Source organism: Vicia villosa, unplaced genomic scaffold (assembly GCF_029867415.1).
Source record: "Vicia villosa cultivar HV-30 ecotype Madison, WI unplaced genomic scaffold, Vvil1.0 ctg.000219F_1_1, whole genome shotgun sequence".
NCBI lineage: Eukaryota > Viridiplantae > Streptophyta > Magnoliopsida > Fabales > Fabaceae > Vicia > Vicia villosa.
This window is the reverse complement of record NW_026705083.1, coordinates 399,522-417,205: the sequence shown is the minus strand read 5'-3', so window position 1 is coordinate 417,205 and position 17,684 is coordinate 399,522. Positions and strand designations below refer to the sequence as shown.

General features: G+C 37.9%; 2 protein-coding genes across 2 annotated transcripts; one reads left to right on the top strand and one right to left on the bottom strand.

The window, feature by feature from the left end:
* Positions 1-2,003: 2,003 nt before the first annotated feature.
* Positions 2,004-6,486, bottom strand: LOC131625541 (serine/threonine-protein phosphatase PP2A catalytic subunit-like). Its single transcript, XM_058896395.1, has 6 exons — positions 5,941-6,486; positions 4,618-4,732; positions 3,366-3,474; positions 3,213-3,290; positions 2,626-2,817; positions 2,004-2,543 (listed from the first exon to the last, which is right to left on the bottom strand). Exons 1-6 carry the CDS (start codon positions 6,191-6,193, stop codon positions 2,370-2,372), a joined length of 921 nt encoding a protein of 306 aa, XP_058752378.1. The 5' UTR covers positions 6,194-6,486; the 3' UTR covers positions 2,004-2,369.
* Positions 6,487-6,946: 460 nt separating this feature from the next.
* LOC131625555 (uncharacterized) lies at positions 6,947-7,528 on the top strand. The gene is made up of 2 exons (XM_058896408.1): positions 6,947-7,049; positions 7,215-7,528. Exons 1-2 carry the CDS (start codon positions 6,947-6,949, stop codon positions 7,526-7,528), a joined length of 417 nt encoding a protein of 138 aa, XP_058752391.1.
* The last annotated feature ends 10,156 nt before the right edge of the window (positions 7,529-17,684 follow it).

Genomic DNA, 17,684 nt, shown 5'->3' with positions numbered 1-17,684 from the left:
AAAATGAATGATTTTAAATTAATAATAAAAATAAAGGGGAAAACATATAATATAGTATAAAAATATTCCATTTATTGGATACTTTTAAACCAAACCTTAAAGAGACACGTAATATTTCATTTAAAAAATGCTACTTTTTATTGGATACTTAAAACTTTTAAATCCTTAATAAAATCCTGCTGGCACTTGTTAAGTAACACCATATAGCAACATTTGAGAATTCAATAAACAATTTCAAAAATCAGAAACATTTGAGAACTCAATAGAAACATTTGAATATCGTGTTACATTTGCCCAAAACTAGTTAAAAACACAATTCTCAACTAAGAGAATCGTGCTTGCAACACACTCTGTAACACTCACCTGGGTTTGGCCCTACATGTGGATCCAATAAGGTGTGTCGATTAAGGAAAGCCTTATATGGACTAAAACAGTCTCCTAGGGCATGGTTTGGACGATTCACAAAAGCAATGGTATACTTAGGTTACAAGCAGAGCCAAGGAGATCACACTCTTTTTTTCAAGCACTCACAAAAAGGAAAATTAACTATCCTCCTTGTCTATGTTGATGATATTATTATTACAGGAGATGACTTGATAGAGAGACAATTGCTACAGGAAAAACTATCGGTAGAATTTGAAATGAAGGACCTTGGACAACTCAAATACTTCTTGGGAATTGAGGTTGCCTACTCGAATCAAGGCATTTTCATTTCTCAGAGGAAGTATGTACTCGATCTCTTGCAGGAAACAGGGAAATTAGGATGCAAACCTTCAAGTGTTCCTATAGAGCAAAACCACAAGTTGAGCCTTGAAGAAGAGAGTGCCAAAGTTGACAAAATTCAATATCAAAGATTGGTTGGGAAGTTGATTTACCTGGCACACACTAGACCTGACTTGGCGTATGCGGTCAGTGTGGTGAGCCAATTTATGCATGACCCAAGGATGCGACACTTACAAGCGGCTGATCACATTTTACAATATCTCAAAACTACTCCGGGAAGAGGACTATTGTTCAAAAGAGGCGGAAACTTAACTATAGAAGCCTACACCGATGCTGACTATGCAGGATCGATAAGTGATAGAAGATCCACTTCGGGATTTTGCACCCTCTTGTGTGGAAATCTTGTCACATGGAGAAGTAAGAAACAAAATGTAGTTGCTCGATCAAGTGCTGAAGCAGAATTTCGGGCTTTGGCACAAGGAATCTGTGAATTACTCTGGATAAAGATCATTCTAAATGATTTGAAAATACAATGTGAAGGGCCTATGAAGTTGTTATGTGATAACAAGTCAGCAATAAGTATTGCTCATAATCCTGTTCAGCATGACAGGACAAAACATATAGAAATTGACCGCCATTTCATTAAGGAAAAACTAGATAGTGGTTTAATAGCTACATCTTATATTCCTTCTGGACATCAACTAGCAGATGTGTTGACAAAGGGCTTGCCACCTGATCGTTTCAATCAACTGACTTGCAAGTTGGGAATGATTGATATCCATTCACCAACTTGAGGGGGAGTGTTGGAATTAGTGGAATTATTCCAATTATTGGAATTATTGGAAATATAATTTAAGTGCCTATTCATGTATCTAGGGGTCTAGGAATCTATGCCTTGTAAATTACATACGTGTACCTAGGAAATAGCTTCAATCTTAATCATGTAATTACTCTCTTGATTGTATATAATGAGATCACTTGAGTGCTTTGTAACTCAAGCATTTCCCTAATATTCATTTCATTCCACAGTCTTCAACACTTATTTTTGTTGATTAAAAATCACCTGTCTCTTTTATATAAGATCCATTTGAACTTTATAAAATATATGTTAAAAACTGTGTTGCTAATTCTCATCGACCAATTAAATCGATAAGTCACTCTATCCTACCTTAAGTACTTTTTTACTACTACCTTTTTAAATACTTAGCACATTGACACAAACAAAATAGCACAGCACATGTTTGAAATGCACCATAACTACTCAACCCTCTCTACCATAATAAAATTGAACACCTGCACTTTCATTTGCACCTTCAAGAGTCTCAAATGAACATCATTGTCCCGAATCAAAAATCTGTTTTCTAAATTGAGGTTTAATTATAAAAAAAAAAATTACATAACGAAATATACCAACCATGTTATTGCCGCTTCCCCACTAAAAATATACAACACCAATTGGTGGCTGAGATCAGCTCTATTGATTTCTTGCAGATAAGGCATGAGCAGCGGCTGGAGAACAACTCCAACTTAAAGAATCATGTCGATGATCAGTCTTCAATTAAACGGTGAAATTCCTCTTTCCTTAAAAAGACATCTACAGTAATTGCAAAAAGCAGTAACTACAAACAAGCAGATATATGAAGTCATTACAAAAAATAATCTGGAGTTTTGCGTGTAGTGTCAGGCTCAATTTGCCTGGGGGCTGGGTCAAACTGAAGAAAATTCTGATCCATGTTCTCTCCGATTTCCAGTATGGCAGCCATATTCCCACATCGGTAACAGTAATTTGGAGCACTAAATACAGTGACCACATTCTTCTCCTAAAATGGTGTTATCAATATGAAGTCATTAGAAAACAGCATAAAGAAATTACCCTAAAGACGGAAAAAAAATATTATCCACCTGAGCCCAATTGTATCCTTCCATAACAAGCTGGTGAGCTCTAGATATCAGCGAGAGACCATTGGTATGATTGAACTGTGAAGCTATATCCTGCCCAAATGTGTATCCAGCACCACGTGGAGATATTCCCCAACCACAACGATCATCGGGATCAGACCATAAGAGATCACACATTGGTCCTTCATGTGGAACCTGAAATGCACAATTACAGTTACAAGAATTAGGTTACCTAGATGATATATTGATTTGTTACTTATCATATATAATAAAACCTCAATGATGTAGTTGAGACACACGATTTCACCGGATGTCTCTCATTTTCTTACATGACACTAAGGATGAATACATTGAATTTATCTAAGCCCTTCAAAATCCTAGCCAAAGGAACCTGTAGCCTGAGGCAAGGCTGGTAACATACTAGATATTTGATCAAACCAGATAGGAAAAGAAATATGTGAAACAAGCCCCTAAATAAAGGTGGCAATTCAAATTAAGTATTTTTCAACTTAAACATGAGACAGATATTTAGCTCAAATGTGATTCTTTAGTTAAATGCAGGGCGTTAATGTTAGCTGTTACACACGAACCTCTTGAATACGATCCAATGCTCTGATATTGTCCAGCGTGTCCAAAGAAGGTGAGAGACCTCCATGCAAGCAGAAAACCTAAAATATATGCGGAATTTAGAGGCTGACATACAATTAGTCAGAAGAAAGTTCTGCAACATATTTAACTCAAACCTGACTCTCGATGAGGGCAGTCAGAGGTAAGTAATCAAACAAGTCGGTAAAAAATTTCCAAACATTGGCATTTCCATATTTTCTCAAGCATTCATCATAGAAGCCATACCTAGAAGCAGAAAATGGAGAAGGATATAGATGAAATGAAATGGAAAAGCAACAAATACAAACATTATGTTATTTTGGTATTAAAAATAACTTTTGTTTCTAGGGTCTATTGAGATTTTTGTTTTTTACCATTTTATATTTCAATTTCAAATCTTTGATTAATGGGTGTTAACATTAACAAGTGTCACTAAGAGCACCTTACCTTAAGAAACTGCTATTGTCAGAGGACCTAACTCTTTCACACCAAGAATGATCCAATTCTACCCCATAAGTCAATCTGCTCTTGGTCTCCATAAAACTACCTCATAGTCTTCTACGATTCCCATTGTTACTCAATAACTTAGAAATTGTAATCCTCTACGACTCTTATTTTTCCCAACACAGACCCAGTTAATAGGGGGGTTGTGTCTCATTACTTACAAGCTTGATATATGTTACTTCAGAGTTAAATGTGTCATGTTAAAGTGTGCACTCTACGTAATCTATGTTGCATGTTCATATCAACAAAGAATCTATGTTATCAAACTCGGCCAGAAGAGCTGTTATCTGGGCACGAAACAATCAAGCTAACTAATCCCAGCCACACCAGAGCAGCACAGACATCTGACACAGTTGGAGCAGCTACGATAACGGGAACAAATTGGAACCGCGTGGGTCCTCAGTTTTTAGCAGTTATGAGTTTACTAATATTAATTGTATCAATGTCCGGATCACTAAAGTAACACCCATGCTGCTCCTGCGCCTGTGCCACTCTGGCTCCATTTTTGTGATGGCTGTGCCACTATCCGAGTTTGATAACATAGAAAGGAACCTTGCTACTACAATGTTTCTATGAGCATCGGATAGACAGCTCAAAATAATAAGAAACATAAAGTTACCCTAAAACTAAATAAGAGATCAACATCTAATGATGAGAATGACAATAATAGAACAATCATGGTCCTATAAAACCAAATTGTTTCTCTTAAAGTCTTCATAGTTTACCCTATGGATATATGGTTCAATGACAATTGATCTCTATTGAGTATGCAAAAACAAAAAACTAGACATATACGGGTAAAAAAAAGCTGTTGCGGCTTAACAACTAAAATGCCAGCTGATGGTGTTGGGTGAGAAACATATAATGAGGAGAAATAGTGCATACACTTGAGTAATTTGACGGCTTTCATGGTTTCCCCTGAGAATTGTAATTCTATCCCTGTAACGAACTTTCAAGGCCACAAGAAGTGTAACAGTCTCCACAGAGTAGTATCCACGATCTGCATGAATGAAGCATTATGGTGAGTAAATTGCAGCAGATAATAGAATAGATGCAATTGGGCAAAGGTAATATCAGGCATCTGACTTTAAAAAATGTGGGATTTGTATGATGTATATTTGTATATAGATATGCATCAACTGTAGACTTGTAAGTCAAAACTAACTACATACTAGTTAACCATTACTAAATAGCAGTGTTGTCGATGGAGGTCCATGGCGGAGAGCCAAAATCCCGCCATATCAGCCGCTTCACGGCGCCGTTATAGCAGATTATGGCAGAAAAACTTGCAATATTGGCTGATATTTACTATTGCGGCAAGCCCAAAAACTGCCATGTATATTCGCCATGGCACCACAATTTGATAACACTGCTAAATATAAAATAAACAATAGATGCTACAAACTCGGCCATAAAAATCATTTGCATATTTACTACAAATGGAAATAGTATCAAATATCAATTTCACTCCTTCCTTAAGCATCTTCTATAAAGATGTGAGAGAGAAGATTCCAAAACATATTTTAGTAATGATTTTAATAGAGAACAGAAAATAAATTTTCACCAGTAAAAAATACATACCGGTGAAATATTCAAACCATATCAGAAATAGACAATTAAAAGAAGCTGGAATAGTCCACATATATGTATTGATTAAGAATGTCCACTACTTGTCCAATACAGATACCCCAACAAAATTCACCTTTGGGTGCTTCAAAGGTAACACTTATTAAAGCTGAACTTCAAACTTCTTCACAACACAAAGCATAATAAAGCTTAAGAACTTTGGCTTAGAAATTAGATAGAATTGAAAGCCAAGGAATTGTATAGAATTTGGATACCTCTCCAGTTATACCTCAGTTCAAAGTTCAAACAGAATATAGAATATATTCCGGACAAATTCAAGAATCCATTCATAACATTCAATTTCGAGCTTCATCGACACTTTCAACTAACAAATCTTCCCTTCTTTTAACATACAAACAAATCACTACCAAAGGTATTTTCTATAACTAAAGTACCAATATTTATTATGACATACAAGGCAATAAAACAACCACACTCCCACAACAAGATCTCATAACCAAAAATTCAATTTCAATACCAAATATTCAAACTTTTATATTCAAATCCATAATCTCAAAATCTTAACCACAAAAAATCCATTTGAAAAAGCAAAACAAAAACGAAAAAAAATTAAAAACTCACCTACATAATCACCCATAAAGAGGTAATTAGTATGAGGAGCATTCCCTCCTATCCGAAACAACTCGATGAGATCGTAAAACTGGCCGTGAATATCACCACAAACCGTGACTGGACACTTCACGGGCTGCACGTTCCACTCTTCCACCAGAATCGCCCTGGCTTGATCGCAAAGAGCCTTCACTTCCGATTCCGTCAAAGGCTTGCACTCCATTAGGTGTTCGATTTGACGGTCTAGATCCGCTTGAGACGGCATGGTTGATCACTACCGATCAAATCCAATCCAGATCTTCACTTCTTCCCGTAGATAGATCTGGTCTCGCCGGAATCGATGGAATCGGAGCTTCGTCGATGGTGTTAGGGTTAGATTTTGAATCCGAACGATGAGAGTAAAACGCACCGTTTTTGGAGGGGTGTTCTGATGGTTTCAGTCTCTCAATCTGAGAGACAAAAACAACGCGACAAAAATTATATCCTTTTTGCAACAAAACTAGAGTCTTCAAATAATTACTCTGTCGATATTTTTGAAGATTTGTTTCTACGTTTATGTCATTTTTGCATTTCAATGTCCCGTATCTTCTTTTTTAATGCTAAAAAAAGAGGGTCAAAGGCCCCAGGGTCATATAACTTTTTTTTATTAATTATTTTAAAATCATATTAATAATTAATAAAAAGAGATAGTAAATGAAATGAATTAAGAGAGCTCCTACATGTTTATATGTTGGTTATCTAAATGTTTTAAAAACCGAATCGAAAAAAGAACCATTAAAATATGTGAATTATGGTTCAATCGATTCAACCGGTTCAACCGTGGTTGAACCATATATTAAATTTAAACTAAAAAATAAATAAATATATTATTAAATATCTTAATAAAATTAAAAGTGTTAATAAAAAAAAAATTTTGGCTCTGCTAGGGTTTTGATTTTTCTTCTTGGTCTAAGAAGCAACGTCATTCATAATTCTTTCTGGTTCTATCGTTCCAACACGATCGACTTTCTAGGGCACTATGGCAACACCGGATCTGTCAAACTTATCAATCAATGAAGAGGGGGAAGAGGAAGGTTTTTGCTTCGACATGGAAGAGGAAGAAGATGAAACATTGGATCTGCGTTAGTGATTAGTAGGACGATTCATGTGCAATAGACCAATTCACGTGTTATCGATGAAGAAGAGAGTTGCGGATATCTGGCGACCGGTGAAGGGTGTTAACATAAAAGAAGCGAAAGATGGATTATTCCTGTTTCATTTTTCTCATAAATTGGATATGGATGCAGCGATGCAAGGGGGTCCATGGACATTCGATTCCCATCTCTTAATTTTGGAGAAAGTTCGCATCGGGGTGCAGATTGAGAGTATACCTTTATTTCACGTTGATTTTTGGGTGAAAATTCATAACTTACCGGCGGGAATGATGATTGAAAGACTGGGAAGAGCTATGGAAAACTTTATAGGGGAGTTTGTGGAGTATGATAAAAACAATAACACTAGCTTTTGGAGGGAATATATGAGAATAAGAGTGAAGATCGATGTGCGTGTTTCGTTGAAGAAGCAGACAAAAGTGAAAAGTAAGGGGGAGACTGGTGTGTAGTGAACTTCAAATATGAGAAGCCGAGTCTCTTTTGTTTTGTGTGTGGTAAATTAGGGCATGCTGAGAATAAATGTGAGATTCGGTTTGCGATGCAGGAAGACAATGGAATACGATAATGGTCGAGTGATCTTAGACTTGAACCAGGTTGCAGGATGTTGAGGACTAACTCAATTGAGTCTCTGGTGATGGTAGAAACCTTAATTTGTCCCATAATCCTTGATCCCATGCCCAGTTATTGATGAAATGAATGCATGATTTTATTTATGACTTAAGATGTAAATGCCGATGAAGTGAGGAACATAAAATTAGACGGGCAAATTTTGGGGTGCAACAGCTGCCCCTATTTAATCATCTTAAACCTGAAGGCGAGATTGGCGCTAGCCTTTCGAACATTCAAGGTAGAAGAAGATTAAATATCAAGAGAACCTGAAAATTTGCCTGATGAGAGATGTGATCCACTGGGAAGAAATGGTGTCAAATCCACTGGGGAAGATTGTATCAACTCTGGATTGAACAAATTAACTCTGGGTTAGAAATGGAATAGAACTCAACTCTGGGTTGAAGAAAAATAGTGCGTCGACTCCGGGTCGAAGAATAAAGGGGAGGTCAACTCGGGGTCGAATAAGAGGTAAACATCAACTCTGGGTTGAGAACGGAAAGAGAAATCAGTATTAGTGGGACGAGATATAGGCATCAACTCTGGGTTGAGAAAGAAAGTAAGAATATCAACTCTGGGTTGAAAACAAGAGATAGACATTAACTCTGGGTTGAGAGAAGGTAAATCAACTCTGGGTTGAAAGAGGAAAGATGAACAATTAGGAATATCCGTCAACTCTGGGTTGAGTGAGTAAAGACAAAATATGACCGTCAACTCTGGGTTGAGTGGGAAAAGAGAAAAGATAACTTTCAACTCTGGGTTGAGTGAGAAAAGAAAAGATAACCGTCAACTCTGGGTTGAATAAAAGGGTAACCGTCAACTCTGGGTTGAGTGGGAAAGGGAAATCAATAAGAAGTATCCGTCAACTCTGGGTGAGAGGGAAAAGAAACAAGAGATGACCGTCAACTCTGGGTTGAAAAAGGGATAACCGTCAACTCTGGGTTGAGTGGGAAAGAAGAAATCAACAAGGAATAACCGTCAACTCTGGGTTGAGTGGGAAAAGGAAAGGATCAACTCTGGGTTGAATAAAAGGTAACCGTCAACTCTGGATTGAGTGGGAAAGAAGAAATCAACAAGGAATAACCGTCAACTCTGGGTTGAGTGGGAAAAGGAAAGGATCAACTATGGGTTGAATAAAAGGTAACCGTCAACTCTGGGTTGAGTGGGAAAAGACAAAAGATAACCGTCAACTCTGGGTTGAGTGGGAAAGAAGAAATCAACAAGGAATAACCGTCAACTCTGGGTTGAGTGGGAAAAGGCAAATGATAACCGTCAACTCTGGGTTGAGTGGGAAAAAGGAGAAGTCAATTCTGGATTGAACAAAAGATAACCGTCAACTCTGGGTTGAGAGGAAAAAGATAATTAACTCGGAGTTAAAATATGAAAGGAATTTCAACTCTGGGTTGAACACAAAAACATCAACTCTGGGTTGAAGAAAGATGAACACGATTGACTATGGGAGATGACACCACAATGGTAACTCTGAGTGATCCAGTGGAACTATCAATTGAATACTTGTAAGGACCTCATTTGATGAGTAACTTGGCCTATGCTTCATATGCAATGTTTGATTTATTTGTGCACTTCTGGAGATGCAATGCTATGGATTCTATATGCAGTGTACTGATTGATTTGATCAGGGTTTCTGCTTTGTGGAGTAGATCAGGCGGAGTTTTGAAACTTTGTTTGAGAATCAAGGTAGGGTGGATGCCCCTGTTTTATTGGTGATTGGATCATGTGGGAGAAATGATAATGACAATGCAATGCTATGTATAATGCATGTATGATTATGAATGGAATGATTTGTTTCCAAGGTACCAGGGATGGATGGAGAGTGCCTTTGTAGAAATGTCATAGCTTGAAGGACAGCCCTTGTGAAGGTGAGGTGTTTAGCTTGACTCCTCGACACTTGTCTTGATATCTGACACTTGATTGAAGATGAAGAGATGAATCGTTGCTAGTTTGCCCCAGCTTGTATGATATTTTGAGATAGAACTTTGATATGCTTGAATCATGGAGATTTGTAATGGTCTGCCCCAGTGTAGATCATGGGATGATTGAATGCCTCAGATTGAAGGGAACTCTTCCACTTAATGGATTCTTTGGATATTTGCTCAGCGGATGACCAACCTTTGCCCTTGTAAGATCACTCGATGGAATTTCAATGTTGAACTTTCCTTGGTATCAAGCACTTACTCTCTGATTAGAGACAATTCTGTTTTGAAAAGGATAATGAGAAATGCGATGCACATGTTAATCTCAAAGAAAAAGTTTTATTTGTCAAAATGTTGTATTGATACTAACACAAGTGACACAGCAACATTAGGAGTCAGTTTTGACATGATTTATAGTTTGTATGCTCTCGGAACGAACCATGCCTCAATTAGGACTTTTGAGGGTTGTAACGTGGCTGGGTTCACGGTTTGAGAAACAAAGGATTAAGGCTCAAGTTCTACTTAACCCACCCCTCTTCGTGATGTTCTCCAGTCCTACGTTCAGATAGTTTGACACGAGTATTCGCCTTTCAGGAAGGATTGTGATGGATGAGGATCCTTTATGGCTTTGATGGAGGTGGCAGTCACCCTTTGGTGCTTTCGTTGATGGTCACAACAACTTGTCCCTAGGAGGATTTTTCTTTTGCTTTGTCTTTCGCTTTCCCTAATTTTTGCCTGGACAAAAAGTTTCTTTTGATTTTGGTTTTCGTTGTCCAGCGGGATATGCCCTAATTTTTGCCTAAGTCATTTGCTTCAAAGCTTTTCTTTCTTTTTGACTTAGCGGGCTATTGTTTCTTTCTTTTTTGATCATGATTCAATACTTTTTTCTTCATTCTCTTTTGCCTCGTTCGGGAACAAGTTGTATGACTTTTGTGATTGACTTGATGAAAAGGCTGTGACTGCCCTCTTCTTAGTGAATAGGAGACATCCATTGTGGATTGTGCTCTTTTTTGTGAGATATGATTGATCCTCTGATGGAATATCTGAAAGATGAGCGCTCGGTCGCACTAACTGAAGACTACCTGCCCCTGGTTAAGATTGAGGGTTTTGTATTTTTGAAAAGAAACTACTACTCCTTAGGCTCAAAGGGGTTGACGAGGGTTTCACTTCCTTATAACTCCGGTGTTTATGAATGGAAACAATGCCTGTACATCGTCAGCAGGATCTTTGTTCCAAAAGCATACAGTTAGTAGTTCATGTGTTTTTGATTTTTCATCATTCTCCTTTTTTAGTTGCTTAAGACAAATGAGTGAAGTATCAATGAACATAATGGCAAAGATGAAATGATTTGAGAAAAACATGCATATTGCATTATTTTTATTTATTCGAACAGAGTGAGTTTCTTACATTGAGAAGTACTTGATAACAACAAAAGTAATACAATTGAAGATACTTGAGAAATCTATACAATGGCAAGTTCGGCTTTATTTTGATGCAAATGAAATGTTCTTTGATAAACATAAAGTCTCTAGGCTCCTTTGGTGGAAGGTGCCCCCTTTAGGGGGCATGGAGTCTTCTGATGGTAGCTTGATCTTATTTGTAATTCCCCATGATTCTTTGTTGGTGAGCTCTTGTCAGATATTGGTGTCGAGGAATCGTCTTGTCTGATCTGATGGAGAGGAAGATGGTATGAGTCTTGGTAACCATGGATGCATATGCATGAATGCAAAATGTTATGATGATGCAAATGTATCATAAATCAGGATCAAGGATCAAGGCCTCTTGGATGACAGCTTCTCATGGTCAATAAGATATGGTCGAATCCTCCAGATTCAGAGGTTCGACGTTGCTTTCTGGATAAATAGCTTGTGCATAAGTCAAAGATGGTCGAATCCTCCAGATTCAGAGGTTCGACGTTGATTCTGATAGATAACTGATGTAGAACTTCTGTATAAGTCAAATGTCCCAGGATCAAAGGTTTGACGCCTTTTATTGAATAGCAGAAATCCGGGTATGATGAAGGTCAAGTTTCCTGTCCCATCCCAATCTCACGGGTATGTAGTCTAGACACGGACAAGTGGTTCCTAATGGTCACTAGGGTCTACAGTTCCCATGGGGTACAAAGTGTTTGAGGCAACAAGCGTGCCAGACACAGTGTTCCATGAAAGAACCTCGCCCAGTTGTGGTACCCCATGTCAAGCTCGATCATAGCAAGCGCTACGGGAGTCAACATGAGCATCCACGCTAATCCTATGTGTCACTGGCCTGGGTAGTGGGCCTTTTACCTCACAAAAACCCCCCACCTGCAAAACAGAACAGAAGACCCCAGGGAACACAAAATATAATCCATATGCATGATGTGCAAACAGAAATAAACATGATATGCAGGCAAAGAATAAGCATGCAAACATATATACAAGGTATAGATATAAAACAAGTAAACACCCAGTAAATAAACAAACAAACGCAGGCTAGGATCGACTCGCTAAGAATGGACCCGCAATAGGTCTAGAAACATCCCCAGCAGAGTCGCCAGCTGTCGCACGCTCGCGAAAATAGACAGAGTCGCCACCAATATATTTATCCCATAAAGGGAAAGGAATATCAGAAAACCTAGGATGAATAAGAACGAGATCTTTCGACCAGAGATAGGGTACGGGAGTCGGTTACGCAAGGGGAAGGTACTAGCACCCCTCACGCCCATCGTACTCGATGGTATCCACCTATGTTTGTTGCTATCTAAAGGGTGTATAAATCTAAAGCTTAATTACTAAGGGAATGCCTGCAAAAGAAAGAAAAAGAAACACGGGGAAAAAAAGGTTTATAAAAAATTGTGCTCGCTTAGGCCCCGCGACCTAATGCCTACGTATCCTTTTCAGGAATCAGAGCGCCGTAGTTCGGCTCTTTAGTTTTTGTTTGTTTTTGTGTTTTTTAGTGGACGAAGTTACATTCGCACTCCGCTGCTCGACCTCTAGAGTCTTAAGCTGGGAATGGAGCGGAAATAACATGTCCGATTAAAGAATGCCTCGGAGGCGAGATAGAGAAGAGAGTTTGAGCGTTTCGAGGAAATCCCTTAAGCAAGGGAAACTCGAGTTACTCTTTGGTTTGTGTTTTTTAGAAGTTGGGAACTTACGCCTGAATGGGACCCTTAAGCAAGGGAGGTCCAAGCCCTCGAACATTCCCTTAAGCAAGGGATGTTTCAAGGTTCCATTCCCTTTTTAAGAATTTTCACTTTGATTATTAATGTTTTAAGTGTTTTCTTTGTATTTTTTAAAGGGATTTTATTTTGATATTTATTAGATGTTTTAATGTTGAAAAGGAAAAGAAACTAGCCTAAGTATGAAGGGAATTTCTACCTAATGTTATCATGGTTTCTACCTAAGGGTTAGGAATTGAGGAAACATGAAAATAAAGTCGCAATTAGAAACAAAAGTGAAGAATGATACAATGGTGCAAAGTTATACACAAGTATGAAGTAGCAAGTCAAAAACATAGTACAAAATGAATTAAAAATACTACTATTTTTTATATATTGATTTTTATGGGAGAAATTGAATTACAAGTCAAGACTAAAAAACAAATAGCCTAAAAACTAATATTTTTATTCTTATTTTTATATGTCAAAAATTGTGTTAAAAGTCTAAAAAGAAAATCATCAACTTGTATTTTTATTACCTAAAAAAAATAAGAAAAGATTAAGTAAGAGAATTCTAAATTCTAGCAATTTTTGTATGAATCAGGGGGGGTGTGAGATGAATACAGTAGTGTGATAAGCAAAAATGGCGATTTGGCCCAAAGAGTTATGATCCAGATTAGTTAATGACTATTTCAGACTTTAGTTTTGATTTGATTCAATGTTAATTAAAAGAAAATTAAGCCGAATTAAACCTTAGGCTAAAATTAAGATATCAATTAAACTATATAACAGATCTGATTAACCTCTGCTAATACCCTAATTTCAATTAATCTAATTAAAGCCTAACTTAATTAAATTAAAACAAAAGGGGATTTTAGGGTTTAGACATTGGGACGATTCAGCTTCCTCTCTCAGTACTCTCTCTCGCGAATAACATCCCACGGCGGCCGGAAATCGCTTCCGGCGGAAACCTTCCCTAAACCTCAAATCGAACCCACAATCATCTCCGTCTTCTTACCTTCTCCTCTAAAATCAACTATCTCACACTATAAACCTTCTCAATTCAGTCTACCTCGCCTCCTAACATCTACTACGAATACTAAACCTAGCGGCGACCAAAGCCAAATTACATGAGATTAGGGACGAGTCCGGCTACGATTGCTTAGGGTTTTCGTTCATAGGAACCTGTTCTACACAACGGTATGAAGAAAAGCGGGAATCAGAACTTACCGGAGTCACGAGATGATGCAGATCGTTGAGGAAAACCAGAGGTGAAATATTAAGCGTCCGAAGACGATGACGTACGGGAAATAAACGCGCGTAAGAGGAGGGCTTCAATGTCAGGTAACTTCGATCTTTTCTCGTCTTCGACTCTTCTTCTTCTTCTTTGAATTTGCGACTTTTTTCTGAAATTCTGAATGGATTTGCGAGGCGATTGTTGATGTTCTGCGAGCTTGAGATTGAAAGATTGAGGCGTGTTGAAGTTGTTGCTTGAGGGTTGAAGGATGAAGATTGAAGATTGTTCGTTGGGATTGTTGTTCTGGTTGGCGTTTAAAGGTGAAACTTTGGAGATGATGAAGAGCTGAATGTTGTTGTTGGATCAAAGGGAGAACGAATTAGAAAGGTTGAGGATGTGATTGATGTAGGATGAAGATGATGATTATGGTTGAAGAACAAAGATGGCAGAGAGAAGAGGTGTGGTGAAGATGATGATTTCTGGAGAAAATGGTGGAGGGAGAGTGGAAGATGGTGGAGGGAGAATGGAAGATGGTCGAGGATTTGAAGCTGATAACAAGTGGTGGGGGAGAGAGCTCAAAGAATGAAGCCAAGTTCTGATTTATAGAGGTGGAGAAGCTTGAATCTGAAGGTTAGTTCTGACTTTTTCTGTTGAATTTCTGTTAGTAATCTGTTAGTTACACAAACAGCTAGGAATTAGTTGGTTACAGGTTGTTACGAATTTGTTAGAAATTGGTTAGAGGAGGTTATTTCTGTTATATGGTAGTTATGAGTTAGTGAAGGTAGTTTTCTGTTGGAGTCTGTTATAGTTGTTAGGAATTGCTGGCTATTTGTAACTGTTTGGTGGCTGTTTGTAACTGACAGTTAGGAATCTGTTAGACAGTTAGTTGTATGGTTAGAGGCAGTTAATTGGTTAACTGTTAGAAGGGGTTAGGGGCTGATAGTTAAAATTGATTAGGAAAAGCTGTTATAACTGTTATGAAGTGGTTAAGTTATGTGTGCAGGGACTGGTTTTGTTGAATGGTGGCTTAGTCTGGTTATGATTTGAATGTTTGGCATTGTATTGTATATGGCTGAATGTATTCTTTTCTGATGCAGGGCTGCAGAATAGTGATTTCGGTTTATTTGTAAGTTTTCTTTTGGTTTTGTAATATGCATAGCTGGTCTTTTAGTTACCTTTTGTTATTGTTGTGTGCAGCGAGGAGTTTTTTTTTTGGAACATGATGAAGTTTGGATATGGCTTGAAGAATGAAGGTGGAAGAAATGAAGAGAAATAGGTTTAGGATAGGAATATTGACTTGTGAAAGAATGGTGATGTAACATAATTGTAATGGTTCTTTTTCTTTGCATTTATTTGATGGAATGTAATGATGTAATAAATTAGACTTGATTTTTGTGTAAATGTGGATGGATTTTGAATGGTGTAATGCTTGTATTTTGTTTATGTATCTTGGTGAATTGTTGATAAAGAGTGACATGCCCTTGTAACTTGGATAAATATGAATGATATTTGTATTTGATGCACTCAAACAATGTAATGATCTTGAATTATAATGGATGCCTTTGGTGCCTTGAACAAATTTTGAATTCCTTCTCTTTTTTAATGTGTATCAATTGAACTCAGAACTCCAAGGATTTCTAAATTTGTAGCTTAAATCTCTTCGCGATTTGCCATCCACGTAACCAAGTGGCCCAATATCTTAAATAATAAACTTAAACTTGAACCAGGTTGCAGGACGTTGAGGACTAACTCAATTGAGTCTCTGGTGATGGTAGAAACCTTAATTTGTCCCATAATCCTTGATCCCATGCCCAGTTATTGATGAAATGAATGCATGATTTTATTTATGACTTAAGATGTAAATGCCGATGAAGTGAGGAACATAAAATTAGACGGGCAAATTTTGGGGTGCAACAGCTGCCCCTATTTAATCATCTTAAACCTGAAGGCGAGATTGGCGCTAGCCTTTCGAACATTCAAGGTAGAAGAAGATTAAATATCAAGAGAACCTGAAAATTTGCCTGATGAGAGATGTGATCCACTGGGAAGAAATGGTGTCAAATCCACTGGGGAAGATTGTATCAACTCTGGATTGAACAAATTAACTCTGGGTTAGAAATGGAATAGAACTCAACTCTGGGTTGAAGAAAAATAGTGCGTCGACTCCGGGTCGAAGAATAAAGGGGAGGTCAACTCGGGGTCGAATAAGAGGTAAACATCAACTCTGGGTTGAGAACGGAAAGAGAAATCAGTATTAGTGGGACGAGATATAGGCATCAACTCTGGGTTGAGAAAGAAAGAAAGAATATCAACTCTGGGTTGAAAACAAGAGATAGACATTAACTCTGGGTTGAGAGAAGGTAAATCAACTCTGGGTTGAAAGAGGAAAGATGAACAATTAGGAATATCCGTCAACTCTGGGTTGAGTGAGTAAAGACAAAATGTGACCGTCAACTCTGGGTTGAGTGGGAAAAGAGAAAAGATAACTTTCAACTCTGGGTTGAGTGAGAAAAGAAAAGATAACCGTCAACTCTGGGTTGAATAAAAGGGTAACCGTCAACTCTGGGTTGAGTGGGAAAGGGAAATCAATAAGAAGTATCCGTCAACTCTGGGTGAGAGGGAAAAGAAACAAGAGATGACCGTCAACTCTGGGTTGAAAAAGGGATAACCGTCAACTCTGGGTTGAGTGGGAAAGAAGAAATCAACAAGGAATAACCGTCAACTCTGGGTTGAGTGGGAAAAGGAAAGGATCAACTCTGGGTTGAATAAAAGGTAACCGTCAACTCTGGATTGAGTGGGAAAGAAGAAATCAACAAGGAATAACCGTCAACTCTGGGTTGAGTGGGAAAAGGAAAGGATCAACTATGGGTTGAATAAAAGGTAACCGTCAACTCTGGGTTGAGTGGGAAAAGACAAAAGATAACCGTCAACTCTGGGTTGAGTGGGAAAGAAGAAATCAACAAGGAATAACCGTCAACTCTGGGTTGAGTGGGAAAAGGCAAATGATAACCGTCAACTCTGGGTTGAGTGGGAAAAAGGAGAAGTCAATTCTGGATTGAACAAAAGATAACCGTCAACTCTGGGTTGAGAGGAAAAAGATAATTAACTCGGAGTTAAAATATGAAAGGAATTTCAACTCTGGGTTGAACACAAAAACATCAACTCTGGGTTGAAGAAAGATGAACACGATTGACTATGGGAGATGACACCACAATGGTAACTCTGAGTGATCCAGTGGAACTATCAATTGAATACTTGTAAGGACCTCATTTGATGAGTAACTTGGCCTATGCTTCATATGCAATGTTTGATTTATTTGTGCACTTCTGGAGATGCAATGCTATGGATTCTATATGCAGTGTACTGATTGATTTGATCAGGGTTTCTGCTTTGTGGAGTAGATCAGGCGGAGTTTTGAAACTTTGTTTGAGAATCAAGGTAGGGTGGATGCCCCTGTTTTATTGGTGATTGGATCATGTGGGAGAAATGATAATGACAATGCAATGCTATGTATAATGCATGTATGATTATGAATGGAATGATTTGTTTCCAAGGTACCAGGGATGGATGGAGAGTGCCTTTGTAGAAATGTCATAGCTTGAAGGACAGCCCTTGTGAAGGTGAGGTGTTTAGCTTGACTCCTCGACACTTGTCTTGATATCTGACACTTGATTGAAGATGAAGAGATGAAT

Coding starts and splice junctions, on each gene's coding strand:
- LOC131625541 (XM_058896395.1), bottom strand. CDS start 6,193: ATGCCGTCTCAAGCGGATCTAGACCGTCAAATCGAACACCTAATGGAG. Junction 3,291..3,365: donor CTGCCCTCATCGAGAGTCAG/GTTTGAGTTAAA, acceptor CATATATTTTAG/GTTTTCTGCTTGCATGGAGG. Junction 2,544..2,625: donor AAGGATACAATTGGGCTCAG/GTGGATAATATT, acceptor ACACCATTTTAG/GAGAAGAATGTGGTCACTGT.
- LOC131625555 (XM_058896408.1), top strand. CDS start 6,947: ATGGCAACACCGGATCTGTCAAACTTATCAATCAATGAAGAGGGGGAA. Junction 7,050..7,214: donor AGATGAAACATTGGATCTGC/GTTAGTGATTAG, acceptor ATATGGATGCAG/CGATGCAAGGGGGTCCATGG.